Consider the following 19823-nt stretch of genomic DNA (forward strand, 5'->3'; position numbering starts at 1 on the left):
TCAGAGCAGCTTTTGGCTGTCAGGCCACTTACAGCCAAGGTAGTTACCTACACCCAGTACCTGAAAACAGTTCATAGAATCATGACCTTACTTTGAACAGTATTTACTTAAGAGAATCACCTTTCTCTGTTTTTTTGTAGGCAGTTTAGTACAAATCTTTGCAGCTGAGCAAACATAATTTCATTTACATTTCCAAATTATTTTTTTTATTAATTGTTTGGATTAATTGAAAGTGCAATCTGAAGTTTGAAAGCCTATAATCTGTCAGATTTCTAGTTTACTAAAGTTCTGAGAATAAGTCTCTAAAGCACGACATAATATCCTTTGGCAAATCAATACACATAATGGAAAGAAGGAATTGGTACACTGGAGCTTCAAGACATTGCTTCTTAAAGATAAACAGAAGCTAAAATGAGAGTCAGTACTTACTAATGATTTGCGATGAAGCTTGAATTGAGAATATTTTAGTTAAGCCAGGTACTTGAAAAGAGATTGCTTGGGGCTCTCCAGCTCACATGTACCTGAGTGGAGCTGGCTCATTGCCAGATCCTAGGAAATACTCAATCCAAAACCAGATCACAGAGTTTTACTTAAGTTCATCTCAGGTGACAGAAAAGTACTGAGTTTGGACAGTGTGATTCTGGGATAAAATTATTTATATTACAGGATGTATCAAATTCATAGTGTAAAAATGACAAGAATTTGTTCCTGTTTTTCCAAGGGGCTTTGGTTTTTTAAGGTAATGTTCTCTTCTTACCCTCAGAGAAGTTTACAAGTTTTGGCCCCGTTATATCAGAAGGTAATAACAATATCATAGCTATCACTAATTAGATGAAAAATAGACTGGGTATGCAGCTTTTAAAAACAGTGAATTAGAAAATGAACTGCCTGCCAGCCTGGAAGTCCTGCAGGCACCCCCTTGTTGAGAGCAGCATGCACACATTACAGATCACATCAGGCCACTTACACGATGCTGGGTGCCAGCTCCATCATTCAGGACAGCAGTGTCTGATTCTTGTCGCTTCTCTTTCTCCTCTTCCTCATTTACGGGAGGGAGAGACTTGCATGGCCTTTAGTCATTTCCCTAAACAGCAAGAGTTGCTGTCTATGCAGTTTCTTTTTTAGACTACTGTATTTTTAAGGAGCTGTTTAAAGAGGGTTTTGCTATTTATTATTGTATTGAAAATGAACCTTGAGCTAGTAAAAGCAATATTATGGTAGTGCTCTGGTTATAAAACTAGAGCTGCTGTTTTCACAAGAAGTCACTTCAAATTGCTGCACAAAACCTTTGACTATCAAGCACTGAGAGGTTTGCAGTGTACAAGCCCCAGTTACTGTGAACAGCCAAGCAGCAATAAACAGTTTTTCAGAGGTTATTGCTGGTAGTTTAATTGTAATCTGAAACATAGAAAAAAGTGATTTTTTTAGGGGAGGGTGGGATGGATCAATATTACTGGGATGCTTTCCATTTTTTAACGCCACTTGTACTGCAATACAGCACAGAAACCTCATTTGTTTCAAAAATCAGTGATCTCCTGAAGCCAAAGGACAGAGTCACTCTTCATTTTAATATAACCTGATCAGCAACCATTGAGAAAGCTGAGGGAGGAGGAAAGAGCAGAACTTCAAGAGTTTGGCAGAGGCAAGTGGGATTGTCCCCCAGACATCCCTGTCTACTCATTGCACCGTAACAGTTGCATCTTCCTGACATATCCCAGAGCTTTCTGTCAGGTTATGGCTCATGTTTAGCCCTTTGGCTGGAACCACCAGTGAAGTCACCCAGCCAATTGTGGATTATAGGGTATGATGCTGTCTAAAGACAGCACACAGCTCTGCTCTCTCGTCCTCAGAAAATCTGCTTTCCTGAAGTGTCACAGCTATAGTGAAAATTGCCACAGAAAGCTTTTCAGAGATGATAGAATCATAGAATCGCCAGAGTTGGAAGAGGCTTTTGAGATCATCCAGTCCAAGCATCAACCTTGTACTGCCACTAAGCATGAGATGATTCAGTCTTTAGAAGGCAGTTTGTATTTTCAAGAATCTGAAAAAGCAACCGACCTTCTTTTTGCTGACATGACTTAAGTGTATGGTCTAACCTGGGCAGAGGCCCCCAAGGGACTTTCTGGCTTCCAGCTGTAGGAAACAGGCCAGCAGTTCTGTTTCTTCTGGGGGCAGTACTTCCATGTCCTTTTCTGACAGGGTATTTTTCAAAGGAACATAATCTACCGGTCAGTCAGTCTCACCTGAGTGCCTGGCTAGATCCTGGAGCAGATTCTCCTGGGAACTGTGCTAAGGCATATGGAAAATAAGGAGGAGAGCGATGACAGCCTGAGGGCCCCTTCACTGAGGGCACGTCACGCCTGACGAATGTGGTGGCCTGCTGGGATGGGGTTACAGTTGGTGATGGATAAGAGAAGAGCAACTGGCATCATCTGCCCGGAGCTGTGCAAAGCACTTGACACTGTCCCTCACAGCAGCCTTGTCTCTAAAGCTGGGAGACGTGGATTTGGTGGATGGATACTTGGTGGGTAAGGGATTCATTAGATGGTCACACTCAGAGTGAACAGCTCAATGTCCAGGTGGAGACCAGTGATGAGCGATGTTCCTCAGGGGCTGATGTTGGGATTGGCACTTTGTAACATCAGTGACACGAACAGTGGGATTGAGTGCACCCTCAGCAAATTTGCCAACAACACCGAGCTGTGCGGTGCGCTTGACGCGTTGGAGGGAAGGGATGTCATCCAGAGGGACCTGGACGGGATGGAGAGCTTGGCCCATGGCAACTTCACGAGGCTCTACAAGGCCAAGTGCAAGGTTGTTTGAAGGATTTTTGAAGGACTGGAACCAGAGTACCTAAACTGGTGCTGATGGCTCCTCTGTGGCAGCCCTTGCCAAGGTGGAATTAGAACAGGTTCAGAGGGATGAATAAGAAAAATCTTTTGCTGATAAAGGCTCAGATATGAGACTTCAGGTAACTATTTCTCCTCACTGCCCAGTTGCTCTTGTCACTGCAGGCCCTTGAAGTCTCTCACCAGTGACTACTGTCACACAATATTTCTCTCAGCCAGCCAAGCCCTGGTGACACAGAGGACATGCTATATATCTATATCTATATATGCATTTGGTCCTGAGATACTGGTGAAGAATAATCTTCCCAAAATGAAGTTTTATCCTTCAATTACCATGCAGGAAGAGACAGCTTGAGAACACTTTCCCATTTGACATTTGCATAGTGAACCTACACCAGAGCACCACTGAAGTTAATGCCTTAATAAAAACAACTTCCCCTCAAAGAACTTTGTTTGCTTTAGCCTGACCTTATTTTCAGGGGATTAAAATTTAGCAATAATATTTTTGTGGTCTCTTCTGTTTTTGGAAAAAAAAAAAATCACCTTGTTAGGTTCAGAAAGGAGGCAATTTTTTTTTCCTTTAGTTTCACTTTGTCACATTCTAGGAGGAGCAAAACTACACACCAGAAGTCTCAACACCACCCCCCCCCCCCAAAAAAAAAAAAAAAAAAAAAAAAAAAAGCTGACTGATAGAGAACTCATTTCCACACTGATTCTGATTTTTAAATATATATACATTAAAAGTGATGTACACCATTTTGATACCTATAGCTCTACTACTTTGTTGAGATGTTTGAAGCTAACATTTAGTACAATTTAGTTTAAAATACTATAAAAGCATCCACAAACTACTGGGGAGGAATGGTTTCTGAAATACCTAAAAAGCAAATGAGCCATCTGTGAGTAACAAAGTTTTAATCTTTACCCACACCCTCCAAACACGTACATTATCTTTGGCAGAAAGACAAAGCTGTTCGGAAAAATTGACACTGATGTTCAGTAGGGAACAGGGAGTCCTGTGGAGACAATGGGATGTAAGACTTTCCTCCCCTCCACCCCCCATTGTGCTTGTGGCTGGTGAAGTTCCAAGAGAACGTGGAAAAAAGATTTCTAAAGGTTTCTATTATCCTGAAGCAACCATTTTCTGTAGTCACCTAATGAGCCCAAAGGAAGTCCACTTGGTTTAATTTTTTCCCTGAAAACGGTCATAAAGCCAGTTTATAAAAGAATGTGGTACTTACCCTTTATCAGGCTCTGATTCAAGAGTTTAAAGCATTTTGCTGGCTTTACACAGGCAAGTATTTACCTCGCTCAGTTGCTTAGTAGCTCCTTTCAAATCAATAGGAATGTAAATGTGCTACTAGTGAGGCACAAGCTTTACTCCTGCTGAATCATGTCCTTTGCATGTCACAGTCATTACTGAAAAATGTGGCTGGGACCTACACCAAATTTGTTACGGAGGGCAGAGCGTGCCATGATATCAGGCTGGTGTGTGTGAGATGGGGTAGAAGGGAGATGATGAATTTTTTCAGCGGTGAGACTACTAACTATTTAGATATTTAGCAAATTCTGCCATTTCCAGAAAAATCCTAGATCCTAGAATCCAAGCATTTTGAAAGCCACATTATTTATTTAGGTACACTGCATACACGTTAAAAAAAAAAAAAACAAAAAAACCCAACAATAAACCAAAACAACACTTTGATTTCTGCCAGGTATCTGGCACAATAACAACCACCATAACAACATAACAATTCTATTTTTTTTAAAGAAAGGCTTCATACACACTCAATTCAGTGTGGAGCAAGATGACAGTGTTTACTTCTCTCTTTGACAGCAACATTTAGAACCCTCTGGTATGCAGAGAAATATAATCCTAAATATTACATGGCTGAATGAGAAATGTTGTATACCAAGAGGCTGATAGAAAAATCTATGAAAATCAATATGCTCGCTTCAGTCAGCTCTGAAATAAACTTCAATGTTAGTTCTGTTTATCAAGGTGCAGTTTCAACAGAGATTTTTTTTGGCTGAAAATGGCAGAGAAAAATATAAAAGATGAGTCAAATATCTACAATGAAGCAGTAATTTTCAGCTGTCATTAAATCTTGCTTTCTTTCACATAGAAATCTTTGCACAGGAAGAAAACTTCCCTTCCCTCTCACTCCTTCATGAAAACTGTATTAGATTTTAGTTTCTTGAAGCCATCACAGAAGATTTCTGACTTTGTTGTAAGCAGCAAGGTGTTTGTGTTTGATTGCTTCCAAGTACCAGCAGCTGTTGCAGAAAAGCCTGTAGCATTGCTATTCCAGAAATTATGTACTGCCTGCCTTGCTGCATTGCCTCTTTGCTTTACCTTCTTTTGCTTATGTTCATGTGATATAGTCCTACATATATCATATGTTCACACATATATCTCTCCCTATCTAGTCTACATCTGTGTATCTATCTTCGCAGATATGCCCAAATCTAAAGAAAACATTTAATGCAGAGATGGAGCAGGGTGAGGGGTCTTGCAGAGGAATGAAGGAAGCGTTTTGCTACTAAGAATATAAAATATTTATTGAGGTCAGAGGTGGAAGTTTACAAGATTAAGGCAGCACAGTGGGAATAGAAAACCAGTTGTGCCCTGAGGATGGGTTTGTAGCTGAAGCAGGGGAAGATATGTTGAGAGTGCAGGTAGCTCAGCCAAGCCTAATTGGGTACACAGCACTCAGCCTGTTCATAGACTCTGTCTCCAATGGTTGACCTTCTCTTATGATCAGGTTGTTCTTATTAGAAGGTTGGGGGTTTACGATGATTTTAATGATCAATAAGTAAATAACAATAAGAAAATAAATGACAGGCTCATGATTTACCTGGTATAAATCTGGCAAATACACGCATTGTGCTTTGTATTGTCAGGCATAAATTACCATGTTCTTTCCAGAGTGTGATATCTGTTGTGGGAGTAACTGTTTTGTTTTAGGATTCCTCATGTTAGATAAAATTAATGATGATATTTTCTTCTATTTCCTTATTCGGAACATTTATTCGTACAATCAACTCTAAGCTTGGAGTTTTCCAGGCGAAATTTTGGTCACAGAATGAAATACAGGAACAATAAAAACCCTTTCAGGCAGTAAAGCTGCATTTTTAATCCCAGCAGTGATCTGTCATTCTCTGTTAAAGAGAAGATGCTGGATGTATTTTTAGACCAGCTTAATTCCACTATCTGCATGAGGTTTCTCCTTGCAGTACCAGGGTAGTGCTTTGCTCTGGAGAGGTGACACATCTGTGCAGAGGCAAGGTGCTTTCTTTATTCTGTGAGAGGACGGTTTGAGGTTAAACCAATAATTATGCCCAAGCTACATGGACTGAAATGGACTTAGAACAGCATTGCAGGGAACACCTGCAAGTCCTTCATCTGAGGAGACAGCCAGAGATTTGCTTCTCTTGAGCTATAGTTTTTCTTCTGTTATCCCTTCTGGTTACTGAAGACTTAATCACGTGCAGATTTACTGGAGGTGAAGGTGAGAGTGGGCTAATTTAACTCTCCAGTTAGTCCTGCCTCGTGCTGTTTTCCTCAGAGTTAGCAACCAGTGATAAGAAATCAGAGAAGGGTATGGGAGTGCATACCAGTAGAGATAACAGTGAACAAACTGAGGAGGTGGTAAGCATCTTTTATGCACATGGAATTACAATAGTGATTTTTCTTGGCCAAGACAAGTCAGATACAGTCATAAAAATCCACGAGTTTTGAAATTCTGATAATCTAATTGCTCTTTTGAAGGCACAAAGTGAACAACTAATGTTCCTAACCAGATGCCTTGCCCTTAATTCTCTCCTGAGAGGATCGAAGGGGTAACTCCACCAGCTACTCCACATCTGAGCTAGAACTGGGTTCTGACTGATTGGAGGTACTGCTCCACTGGGGTGGGAGGTGTGAGCGTGGGTGTGTTAACTACATACCTCACTTTTGGGATGCAGTTCAAATGTAGCTGAAGACTGGACAGCAGGAGTCCTCAAACTGAAAAATACAATTAAGATGTGCAGCATGGGTCTGCTTCATAGAGGGTTTTAACATGTAGTTCAATATCATCTCAGGGTAATTAAAATCAAAGGGTCAGAGTCAGTTTCAGAAAAAAATTAATGAGGTAGAAAACGTGCGTAATTCTATGTTCAGTGCTTTAATGGAAGAAAATAAAAGGTTTGACCTGAAATGGAAAATGGAAACTAATTTGCAATATACACGTGTCACTGAGTCAGATACCTAAAGGGACTGGCAGTGTCAGAAAGCTTTCTGCTCCCACCTTCCCCTTTGCAAAGGTGGATGGCTGATGCACTGAAGTAGTATGTTAGGAAAAACTCAAAAGCCATTCCTGGCCTGGAAGAATGCCTGAAAGGAAATGTTTAAGAATATTAAAATATACCTTCTAACATACTTAACCAATTTTCCAAGGGACACAGGTTATGAGAGGTTTTTTCCCCTTCAGTTTCAGCAATTTCCAGGCAGTATACTGTCCCTGAAGCTCTTGGAAAGCAGTTCTAATTATTTGTCATTCATAAACCCCTCTTCCCACATCCAGGCTTTGAGTGGATTAAGATTCCAGACTAGATTTCTCTCACTGGTACATCTCCGGGGAAAAGTCTAAGAAGTTCCTTTAGCAAGAGAGAGTTACCTCAGCAATGACAAACTCTCTAGCAGCCTTAAAATTCAAGTGTGACATACTTGGAGACCTCAGTGAATATCTACTGGTGTGAGATGATCTGGCCAGTGACCCTTTTATGCTTCCCAGGAATCTAGAGAATCCTAGATAGAATCTTTTTTGAGAGAATGAATGCTTTGGCATGTTGGTCCCATTCTCAGTGAAAGCCTTTTGACTCCTCACAAGCAGTTATTGCAGATTCATGCACTTGTACCAGGGTTTTCACACAGGATTGGCTTTTATCTGGAAATCTGTGATCTGTTACTGCAGCTTACATGCAGGAAGTTGATGTTCCCTGCATTTGTCACATTTATTATGTACATAGAAAGGGTGCCCTTGCAAAGTCATAGCTTTGAGCAGACAGGCCCTTCAACCTGCATAAAACCTCAGAAATGTCTTTTCACCTTAACTAGAATGGAAAACTGAGCCTTAACTGACAAGGACATAGAGGACAAATATTATTCTAGAGCTCTCTTTCAATGATGTCTAAAGGGTCATGTTCTGGACATAAACTTGACGTTTCAATTTAACATTAACTGTATTATAAATGATGACGTAAAAAAAAGAATGTCACACTGTCATTCCTGGTGCTACTCAAACCCTATGCAGAGGGACTAAAAGTGACTTAAAACTAGTGATGAGAAATGCAAAGCCTAGAAGTCATTTAATATCTCTGGTATTCAAAAAAAAAAATTACTGTCTTTGGTTTTTAGTAGTTTTCCTGTATGGACTGAAAAGCCCACTTAGTGTTTCAGGTAAACACAATTAGTTAGCAATATAATTTCTACTGATCTCGGGAACAAGGCTTGTAAATGAATACAAATAATTAAACTATGCTAGGAAGAATTAAGCATTGCAATGCCTAAGCTTGGAGCTTGAAATTAGAAGCACAAGAAAATCCCAGTAAGATAGACACCAGGAGAGATGCACAACTGGAAGCACAATATGGAGTTTTTGACAGTCAGTTGCACCCTGGCTCTGCGCCAGTAAAGAAGGAAGGAGAACAACTCATGGCTTTACTTTGAAAGAATTTAACAGCCAGTACTTCTTTAACACCTGGAATGAGGTCTTAGTGTTGAAATGAGAGCTTAATAGAACTAGTCAGAGGGAATAATGAGAATATACCAAATTATGTGAGAGAAAATAATAATCCGAAATACTAAAAAATTCCTCAAACCAACCAACCCAACACACCCCCCCTCTCCCCACCCCTCCAACACCACAGCCGCCTCAAATATGTCTCTTGGACCAAGTAAGAAATCATAAGGGCGCTGGATATAGGAACAAATGATAGAGTGATAGGTTAAGCAGCACTTAAAATCTTAAGAAATCTGAACAGGCAAGACACTCCTTAAAATTTATCAGCATTGATTATTTTGTAATATTCATTTAGTCCCAAATAACTTCAGAATTCCTTCCTCCTTCCACTGATCACTCCTTTATTCTTGCAAAACGTTCATTTCCTTTAGGCCTATCCAGCAGCAATCATCACCTGCCTAGACTGTAATCAGATTATGCTGATGGTGCTCCAGAAGCCCAACTCAAGTTTTAAGCTGCTGTGATGTAAAACACCCTTTCTTTTCCAGCAATTCAAGACCCAGTCTGATGCTGTTTTTACACAGCTTGTCATGCAAACTGATACTTCATGTGCAAATGCAACCTGCCAGTCTGATTTACCTGCAGTTTATCTAAGCTCAGACTTTACATAAAATCAAACACTGCGTTTTGTAGAAGTGCATTTGTGAAGATTATCACTTCTGCTCCCTGAACCCTTGCCCTCCGGGAATTGTTTTTGGTGGTCACTATGATATTGCCACCCCTAGATTTGGTATCTGACTGGAGATGGCAGCTTGATTTTAGCTACAGATGATGCATCACCGGCCAATTTAAGTTTTTAATTATATCACATTTCTCAATCTAACAACAACAACAAAAACATCACTTTTATGCACACTTAATAACGTTCCTTGCCTCACAGAATGTAACCAATTTATAATAATTCTTTTTAAAGGCAGGTGTTGGATGAATCCATTTGGACAACAGCAACCTCCTGCTCTACCACTTTCACATTACTGCTAATGTGTTTAATGTCTAAACCAACCGTAGAGAACAGTTCAAGAGGAAGTGATGTAATTTTCTTGTTTCTTTTGGAGCTGCTTCTGAGCACATGCCATTACCACTTTATCCATGAGTGATGGGAAACAGTCGTGGTGTGTCATTAAAGGCTGGTGATGAACACACTGACAGCCCATTTCTCTCATTCACTGCTGCTCAAACAATACAGCTGATCCAGCTACATTCTTCTCTATTTCCATACATGCCTACTCTTTTTTATTATTTTTTTGCAATCATCCAGCAGGTCTTTACTTATCAAGCTCCCTATTTGCAAAGTAAATGGCAGATACTGGGAGCCAGCCTTGTGCTGTTCATCCAGCTGCTAAGTGCATTTAGTGTGCAGCATGCTTTCACCTCATAAAGCTCTGCTTAGAGCTGTAACACCCAAGCCTCCCAAGTGAAGATGTTGCAAAACTTACAGCACTTTTGAATTAATACAATAGATGGTCCCATATTGCATTATTACATCTGATAGCATGTTTCCCACTCGTGAAGCAATACTTTTCTAGAAGAGTATTTTATGCCCACAACAAATTTTAATCTAGGAGTATGAGCCTGTATTTTCATGTTTATTGCTTCTCTTTAAAAGCTGAAGGATTACTTCTCTCTCTTTGCTCTCCCTGATATTTCACAATCTGTGGGACAGGACAAGCTAATTGATATTTCTTGTAACTCCTGATTTACGTAGTAAGCCAGTTTTTAATCCTTGGCTTTACACATGCATCCCTGGAGTTAAGCAAAGTTTTGGAGCAAACTCAAATTTGCATCTGCAGCTTTCTTAGGATTTCTGTAGAAGTTTATTATGTTTCACCATTTCATTTTCTGGTAACATACCATCTGCTCAGCAAGGGTAACAGAAAGAAATTAGATATCCCACTATACTTACTGCCTGTCCCGGAGATGACCGGACTCTGTCTTCACAGGGAGAGAAAAGAGACTAGAAATTTTACTCAAAAAAATGTAAAGCATTCCCTAAGCCTCTCCATCCACAGAAGTGCCACAGAAGACTGCTGGGAGAACATTTTATGGAGAAGGAGGTCTAAAACACGTGGAGGATGTTTACATGATACTGCTACCAGGAACTGACCATGAAACAGAGCACTTTTGGGAAAAAGCTTATCATGAAAACGACGTAAAATTCCTGCCTCTGACTGCCAGTAGTGGCTTAGTGGATTCCCCTGAGATGATTTACGAACAAAGGGCACCAAAGTGTGCAAAGGACATGGTTATGTAATTGCGAGGCAACTTCTACGCTACAGAAATAAGATTATAGTAGTAATAAATTATTTCCTTTTTTTTTTCTCACATCAGACAATAGAACATCAACTATCAAAGAATTACGAGAGTTAATTTCTTTCCTGTTGCTTTTACGTCAGTTTTGAGAGGAAGTAATTACAGGTGGTTTGCTCAGACATGATATTAATATTCTTTGTGTATCTGCTGGAAAAACTGCACATTTAACCAAATAGAATTAGTGTTATAAATGTAATAGAATTAGTGTGATGAACGTATCTGAGATACTAAATATCCATCAAATATCTGTCTAAATAAGGTGCTTCAACACTGCAAGCCAAGTTTAGACACGTGCATTTTGCTGTGTTAAATATAGACATTATTCAAACCAAGGCAACTGATCTGTAGATTAGAATTATTTGTACAGGTAACTGAGACAAATTAAATGCTCCCCATTACAAACCCGTATTTGAGTGCTCAGTATGTAATCATTCAGCTGGGCTAGAGTTACATACTTAGATAAAATGCTAGAAATCTGATGCAACTGTTTGTGAAGACTTATTTTCAAGACTTAATTTTCAAGACTTAATATAGATGGTCGAGGTTACCTTTCATTTTTGCAGTAGTGCATTCTCTGTATAATATAATGCTTTGCCATGAACGTCTTATTTTATTACACAAAATCATATTTATGTGTGGAAAGATTTTTAAATTGTGTGAAAAAACAATGTGAAATACCTACATAGAGAATATTTTAGTACTCTGAGAAGTAAAAAAATCATGATTACAGAGCAGTTAGCAGAACTACTCAAAGATTATCTCTCAAGTAGATTTCTAGGACAGAAGATAAAAACAAGTAGCTTGCTAAAAATTAATATTTAAATATGAACTAATATATGCTGGACTTTCATTACAGGGTTAAGGCTAATACAGTCCAGGCTTGTAGACCTGTGAGTTTTCTATCTAAATAATTCTCAAAGTTCTTACAAAATAGTCAGAAAACTTTTATTTCTTGCACAAAGAACAAACAAACAAACAAACAAACAAAACCCAAACAATAAACTCCCCACTCCCATCAAGTTTGGAAACAGAATGTTCTGAATACAACTGTCAAACTCAAGGACATCAAACACTATCTCATTGCAGAAATTGAGTGAACTAAAAAATAATTAAGGGATACGAATTCATATATCTGCTATAAATGAAATGTAATTTTATTTTTAGGTGATGCAATAAGCAGAAAGAATAACACTGCTACAGGAGATACAGGAGACTTTAATTGATGTACAAACCCTGAGTTAATGAGTGACACACATTTTAATGCAGATAGATGTAAAAGAGTTAGATAGGACCAATGAATAGATATTTGCTGATAAGAAAGCAACAGATGTGAGTGCAGGGCAAGTAAAAATAGACACATCTTCTGTTAAAGAGACACCTAAAGCGCCAAAGTAATTTGGGAAAACATCACTATGTAATGAGGGTGGATTCCAGCAGAGAAATACCCAAATTGCCTCTCACATAATAAACATAAGCAGTGCTTTTATAATTTTTTAGATCTCCCTTGATACAACCCTTTTTCTGAAATACACCACAAACCAGACTTGAGACACGAATATATTTCAGAATGCTCAGGAAGAAAAACAGGAGCTGTGCAAGGAATCCTTTAAAACAAAAGCAAAGCTTTTACTTAAGGCCTGAATACTGAAGACACACTGTAGTTAATTTTTGCTGTAATTTTCCCCACTCATTTCAATGCCTTGACTTGTTGAATCTGTCCCTTCACTGCTGTCACTCAGTTGCCCTTGTAACTCACCTTGCATTTACCAGCTGAGTTCTGTAAAGGCTGTTTAACAAAACCTCACTTACCCTAAGAGTACAGTCCTGGAAGCCTTTTTTTTATCTGGAGAACCTCCAGTTTCTACATGCTCTCAGACAAGAAGTAGGAAGAGAATTAATTTGTTTTCATGAAGGTAAGATTTGGATTAATTAGGATTTGACACATAACATGTCGCTGAAACAATGGGAGCTCCAAACAGAGCTATCCATTAAGGAAATTAATACCAAAGCAAACTTTGTTGCAATCATTTCAGATTTGCTTGGGAAGCAAGGGGAATGATGGTTAGGATCTGCCATGGAACATCCTTTCTTGGAGAATGGAGGATTATCATCTGGTTTTGGAATGCATTCAAAAACCCTGAGGGTCTTTGGTGATCAATAAAATCCAAACCTCTTAGATTTTGTAGATTAAGTAGGTAGGTTTAAGCCAAGCAGAGGGGGAGGGCTAGCAGCAGAGAGCACCATGAGGTTTATTCTGTGCCATTATTAAACCAGTGCCTATGCTGGCTGTGGCGATTTCAGCTACTGGCTTGAGGTTTCTTTTCTTGGAATCGAGATCAAAGCTCTGATTATATAGTGGGATTAACAATTTAATTTTTTTTTTTTTTTTTTACAAGAGAGGGCGTGTTACTGTTTGCGATGTTCATCCTGCCAAAATCCAGTTTGGGCTTTTGAACGCTCCCTATCCAGAGCAATCTGGTTTTGTTGCCGCCTGTTTTATTGGAAAGAACATCATGCTGCAGGGTATGCATTTAATAGTTAATATACTTATTATCAAGTGCAGCTCTTGCCATCCCGTGTCTTTCACAACCAGGTAGTCTGGTGTTGAAGGATAACAAAATTGTGAGTGTTCTCTGTTTTTTTTCACGTGGATACCCACCAGGTGAAGAAGTGGGATTGAGCAAGATCCCAAGCTGTTACAACACTCTCTCAAGGTCACTATCAATGGCCACCTGAAGCCACACAGTGGCTTTAGCTCACTCACACAGTCTGATTAAAATCTGGACTATTTTCTGAGGGCAAAGTCATCTCCACAGAGTCTATACCTGGAGCTGCTTCACTCAGCAGCATTGCATATGACTTTGGCTAATTAGCATTGAAGGAAGGTAACTGAGGAAGCAATTGCATATAGAGGAGTCAAAGCAGCATGCTGATGCCCAGCAGGAGCAGCACCACGCTGAAATCTGGGGCTTTGGCAGATTCTCAGGGAGAGCAGGATGCCACCTCCTCTCATCCAGCAGCTCTCTGGTTTGAGCTGACTGACAGTCCGTAGCTGTCTCTGTTACAGTCAACTTTTTGACAGAGAGGCGCCCAATGTGCAAGGCTATTGATGGTTTGAAGAAATGTGTTTTCTGAATTGTGTAGATGTTAATTCCAATATATTTACCTCCCTCTCTAGACCAGACACACTTCCCCACTATAGTGCAAAGCCTATTTCACTCCTATTCAGAGAGCAGCAACATGAATATCACAACTCCATGCTAGCAGTGTATTTGAAGCCTAGGCTTTTGTGAGCAAGGAAACAACTCACATAAATGTTTGTTTTCCTGTGTGGCATTCCCCCAAGCATTTACCTATTACAGCCACTTACCTATTTTACCAATAGCTAAAGAGTGATGGTAGATAACAAATATTTAGTAGCCAAGGATGCATCTTTTTGCTTTACCCAGAATTCTGAGGGCACCCAGCATCCAGTTCCCAGTGAGCCTGGAAGTCAACAGGAACCCAAGAGCTGAGCTTAGCCTGCCTTTTGGCAAGAAAAGCACCACCTGGTGAACCACTTTGAAAGGCTGCAAGAAGTAAACTGGTTTGCAAACACGTAGTGAAGCCCTTTGTTCTCACAAAGAATGAGGTGGAGACACTTCCCTGCAGTGACACCAATTAGAGAGAGCCTGAGGATGGCACAAAGGGCAGGATAAAAGGAAGGGATGGTGTTCATGGTACAATGCCCAGCTCCATGTGCTTCCTAGCCAGGTTCTCAGGTACTGAAAAATTATTTGTTTGAAGGTCACCCATTCTTCTGTGCTTAAATAAAATTTTTGGTAAAGTGTGAGTCATTCGCAGAAGAATTAAACCATCAGGGCCGTAGTTTCGTGCCAAGAAATCATAATATGGTTACTCTGGGCCCAAGTCCAAAGTAAAAGTAGTTTGTGAAGCCTAATTCTTGTATAGTTTAGGAATTTTTTAGGCTCTCTTCCATCCTTAAAATCTACACCAATGCATACACAATTTAAGGATTATCTGTCTGTTTAAATGCTCTTTAATCAGCTGAATTAAAAAGCATTCCTGCAAACTGCATGTGTTCATAAGGAGTTTATGGAGGTCACTAGATTTAGTGGTGCTGTATATCACCTTATCTTGTCCTTTTCTGAAGGTATGTATTCCTGACAATGTTTCCAACTTTTGAGTTAGGAAAAAAGGGGCCAGGGAAACAAACATGTGGGACAAAGCAATCAATGATCCTAAATTGGAAAAGCCTCCCCTTTAAGATGAGGCAGCGTGATGATTTGCTGCCTTATCTATGTCATATACTGGAACATAGTGCAGAGATCCTGAGGGCAATGCTGGAGTTGCAGGCAGAGCTGCTGAGCAAATGTGGCTCTGTAGGAATGGTCATAGTTGCTGTTCCTCATTGCCTTTGGTTGTGGCTGGATGTAGGGGACAGAGAGGATGATGCAGGCAACAGATTTGAGTTGTGCCTATTCTGCTTAAAGGTTGGGAAGAGTTAGGTAATTTCTGGTAAAAAGTGAAAGTATCTTCCAGTAGAAAAGATATTTTCTTCCACTCACTTAGAAACCTTTTATTATCCCCCCCCAGCTGTTTCCCCAAGTTTATGATTATCATCTTTATTTTATGAAGTATGTCTTTTCTTATATTAAGCACCAATATCTGCCAATAAGAGGGTCTTATGGTCCTGTCATGCTAAACCAGCTGGAGCTAAATCAGAGTCATGGTCCCAGAAAGGCAGTTTCAGGGGTAGTAGAAGTGCCTTGTTGGAGCACAGAAAATTATGCTGACGGTTCTGCAGAAATGCAACCTCTTTAGGCTCTCAATCTCCTTCTAGCATGTCCAAAACAGAAAGAAGACAGAATAAATACTAGCTCTGCTGCAGACTGGATGGAGCTCTAGGAAGCTTGTCTGCAGTTTCCAAAGTTATCCTGTGCTTTAGGAAAGGACTGTTTTGGAAAGTTTCAAAGAAAGAGAATCAATGGATTCTCTTTTAAAGGCTTTTAGAGCTGTTGTTCAATTTATATGTTTTAGACTTTCACCACTACAGACTAGAATTATTTTGATAAAAGCGGTCTCCTGATCAGCCTTCGCTCTTCTCTTTAGCTCCTAAATTGAACTCTGCTGAAGTGTCCTTAATCTTTGCTGCATGGGCCTCCAAAGCCCTCTGTACCTTTCAGTGAATCCAAAAGCACACGTTTGGGATTGTAAGCAAGAAACAAAGAATGAAGGAAAGGCGGGAAGTCATCAATCTAGGAAAAAAGTAAAAGTTTTAACTATGGCTCCTCCCAACAACCGATTAAAGGCTAACACAGCAGCTTGGCTGGAAAGACTGCTTCCCTCCTGAGCCCCAAGGTAAGCAAGCATTGTAAATGCTCTGGGGGAGTGGCAGCAGAAAAAAGGTGGGAAATTTCTCTGAGCATGGACTTTTTTGAGATGGCCCCAAACAAAATCTGAGCAACTCTTCAGCTATGAGATATGCTGATCTTAGCTATGGACTGGAGCTGTGCAGCTCATGACCACTGTTAGGTGAGAGTTTTATGTGGAATGTTTAAACATAAAACCTGTTGTAGTATGGCATATGGATGTGTTTGCCAGACAGCAAACAAGTGGTGGCCACACACAAACATGCACAGGGTTTCTTTTGATGCCGGGAGCTTTACCATTCAAAACAAATGATGGGTTGAAGATAAGCGTTCAGCTTAGAACTGGGCACCATTAACCGTGGAGAGTGCCTGCGAGTTGGACCCAAATGCATTATTGAGGTATTGCATTAACTCTCTGCTTCAGTGATTGTAAGTGGGAAAACTACCAGCTTATAGTGATGTTGAACTGAAAGGAAGAGTAAAGTAAGAGCACAGAAATAGCTTCACCAACATTCAGTGGTTGTCACGTGTACCAGCATCATCTGGATTTAACAACAACAGATTTGCAGGATCATTAAAAAAAATCCAAACAAACAGGACGGGAACGCAACCGAAACCAAAAACCCAACTCAAAACCTCCAAGCCACGCCCCCAAAATTACAACTATTTTCATTGGAGTGTCTAGAAGAAGATGTGAGTGGGCTGTATTGCTAGGTTTACTCAATATATATTATGTATAATTATTAAGTGACATATATATGAACTAATTTACGAGAAGCTATTAGGAGAGGCAAGGATAGAATGCTTTGAATTATGATGCCAAGAGTCCAAGCTAACTGTAGGTCCATATAAAGCTACTGAAAATCTATAGCTAATTACAGGCCATAAATGAAGCTGAGAGCAAGCCAGCACCACGAAGTGGGGGGCGGGGGGGAATTAACCCCAAAAAACTCCACCACAGAATAAGTAGGAATGGCAGAATAAGTTATGAAGTAAAAGGCATCAATATCACAGCACCAGCATCACACAGTAACTCCAAAACAGAGACCGGATAAAGTCTAGGAAAGTGAGTTAATGACATGACTGAGGTGTTCCAACACTGACTAACCATGGTTATCCATTCTCTGCAGTACCAATAACACACCTGACCACCAAGCTGAATCCAAAAATCCCATCCCAACCCAAAAACCCCAACCCTCGGCAGGCCTAGATAGAAATATTGTGCAACAGGAGTTATTCTGAGGCTGAATATGGAAAGCTGCCCCCTGCCAAGTCCACTGCAGTTTGAGAAGAGCTTAATAACCTCAGTTGCAGGGAGCTGGGCTGAAGGCTGGAGGTGCCACTCTCTGCATTGATCCTTCTGGCTCTTTTCAGGAGCTGCAGCAGATAAGGGTGGAGGTTGGGGGGATAAGAGGAACATCAAGATGTCAGGAAGATGCAATGCTGGCAATAAATTATTGAGTTCTATTTTAAACATCACAGCTTCCTGTCATTGCAGTTACAGCCACAGTAAAGTCAAAATGTGTCTTTAATTGAAAGTACTGGAAAACAGCATGCTGGGCTAGGCCTTTTGTAAAAGTCTGTTTGTTTCAACTAGATTTCAGTAGACATTGGACACCTGGGCTTTACTGGACACGAATCTCAGCCTTAATTTTTTGCTATAGAGGTTTAAGGGAGAATTTTTTGCATGTTATTGAGAGTAAAGTTAAGTGGATTTCTGAGAGAAACTTTCCAGAAATCAGCACTAATTATGTTACTTTGGTAGTGAGAGATCAAAAAAGTCATTACCAGATTAAACATACTTTGCATTTTTTTGAGGCTTTGCTAGATCTCATGGCTCAGGTAGTTAATTTAAAACTGGCCTCTTTGAATTTCTCACTTTGCTGTACAGATAATGAGCAATTCTAAACACCATTGGTCATTATATTTTTGTAAACTATTTGATCTCTTAACTTTTCTTGATAAAACATTATTTGTGAAACAGAGAAATGAACCAAACATTATGGAGCATTTTAATACTTAGAACAACAAAAAACTCATAAAACCCTTACTATCTGTCACTAGTTAAGTTTGAAAAGTCAGTTCCTTCAATTAAATTTTTCTGCCTGACACTTAAAGTTACTTTTACTTTTCAGCCCGTATCCATAAAGTATTGCTACTCATAAAACAAAAACAATTTACATATAATAGATACAGAAAGAGACAAGAGCAGAAAGGAAAAGCAACGCCTGGTTACCAGTGCCATTTCCAGTGAGAGATGAATTTCAAGAAGGTATAATTAATTATCAGTATTAAGAGTTGAATTATAATTACAGAGGTTCTAAATAGAGCCATCACGTTTGGCTTCCTTAATGCTGACAACAGCTGGGAACATGGACAGTAAGGCTGAAGGAATGGTAATAGCTACTGGCACTTAACATGACCAAGTGACAAAACAGGATGTGGCTGTTGTTGTTTCCTTGCTTCAAGTCCTCTGGAATCAAAAAGCTAGAAGGCATTTAAAGGTTTCTTTCTTTCCAAGCTCATACCTTATTCATCCTGATGTTCTAAACTCACACTTCACTTGCTAAAATTCTTTAACATCTAGAGGATGACAAATGTTTTATAAGTTTAATATAAAAATTGTCCCTTTATGGCATGGCAGAAGCACGGAGATGGGCATGGAATTCAGTTTCAAGCAATCACAATGCCAACACAATCGAGAACCCCAGGTCTGGCTGGGGTTGGTTGTATGCTTGTCACGAGATCAGCAGTGAATGCATTTTAGACTGCTGACAGTGGAATCCTAGGCAATTTCTTTTCCTTCATGCAACATTTGTTAACCTCAGTTAATATTCTAAAGAAGTAACACGATCCAGGTTTATTTATGTATATAATCTTTTCCAGCAGTCTGTTAAATCATATGTTTACATTTTGAGTAAAGACCCAACTACTAAACTTTATTCACCTCTTCCAGTGCAACTTTAGCAAGATTACTGCTGATAGTACCTCATGATATTTTAAAATACACTACAGTTAGGTTTCACACCAGAGTAAGATCAATCTGCCATTACCAAAGACACACAATATTTATTGCAACTTGACTGTGAAAACTCCCGTTTATGAAATCTTTTAACCTGTAGATCAGCAGCTCATTTCTCCACATTTGTGTGTGCTTACCATTAGGTCAGCAATAAAATGTTCTCAGAAGTGGATAAATGCTTTGGAACGCTCACAGGGATGCAACACTGTCACATAACAATGCTCATACACACAGAGGATTAAAGGCAGTGATACACGCTTGCAGGCAGCTTTGCTCTACAACAGGGGCAGGACAGCCCCTGCAGGATCAGCAGAAGGCATTTTACTTGCACACACAGTCTTTACATATGAGGTACTCAGTGAAGAAAACAAGATTATTTATCTGCATAAAATAAGCATGCATGGAAGTCCTCAAAGCCTATGGACTCAAGTTTCTGCCCACCTGTTCCCCAGCTAAACGTGTTGGATTTTCACTACCCAGTCCC

General features: G+C 39.8%; 1 protein-coding gene across 3 annotated transcripts in view; it reads right to left on the bottom strand.

The window, feature by feature from the left end:
• The window catches only part of SLC39A10 (solute carrier family 39 member 10), a 53642-nt gene extending 43016 nt beyond the window's left edge, over nucleotides 1-10626 (bottom strand). The window contains exons 1-2 of one of the 3 annotated variants that reach the window (XM_040069272.2): nucleotides 10539-10626; nucleotides 6801-6858 (exon numbers count right to left, since the gene is read on the bottom strand). In XM_040069272.2, the coding sequence (XP_039925206.1) occupies nucleotides 6801-6858; nucleotides 10539-10621 (141 nt within the window). In that variant the 5' untranslated portion in view covers nucleotides 10622-10626. The remainder of the gene's footprint in view (nucleotides 1-6800; nucleotides 6859-10538) is intronic. The other 2 variants (XM_040069273.2, XM_040069283.2) reach the window with 2 other exon arrangements.
• Nucleotides 10627-19823: the final 9197 nt, after the last annotated feature.

Source organism: Hirundo rustica, chromosome 7, assembly GCF_015227805.2.
Source record: "Hirundo rustica isolate bHirRus1 chromosome 7, bHirRus1.pri.v3, whole genome shotgun sequence".
NCBI classification, from domain to species: Eukaryota; Metazoa; Chordata; class Aves; order Passeriformes; family Hirundinidae; genus Hirundo; species Hirundo rustica.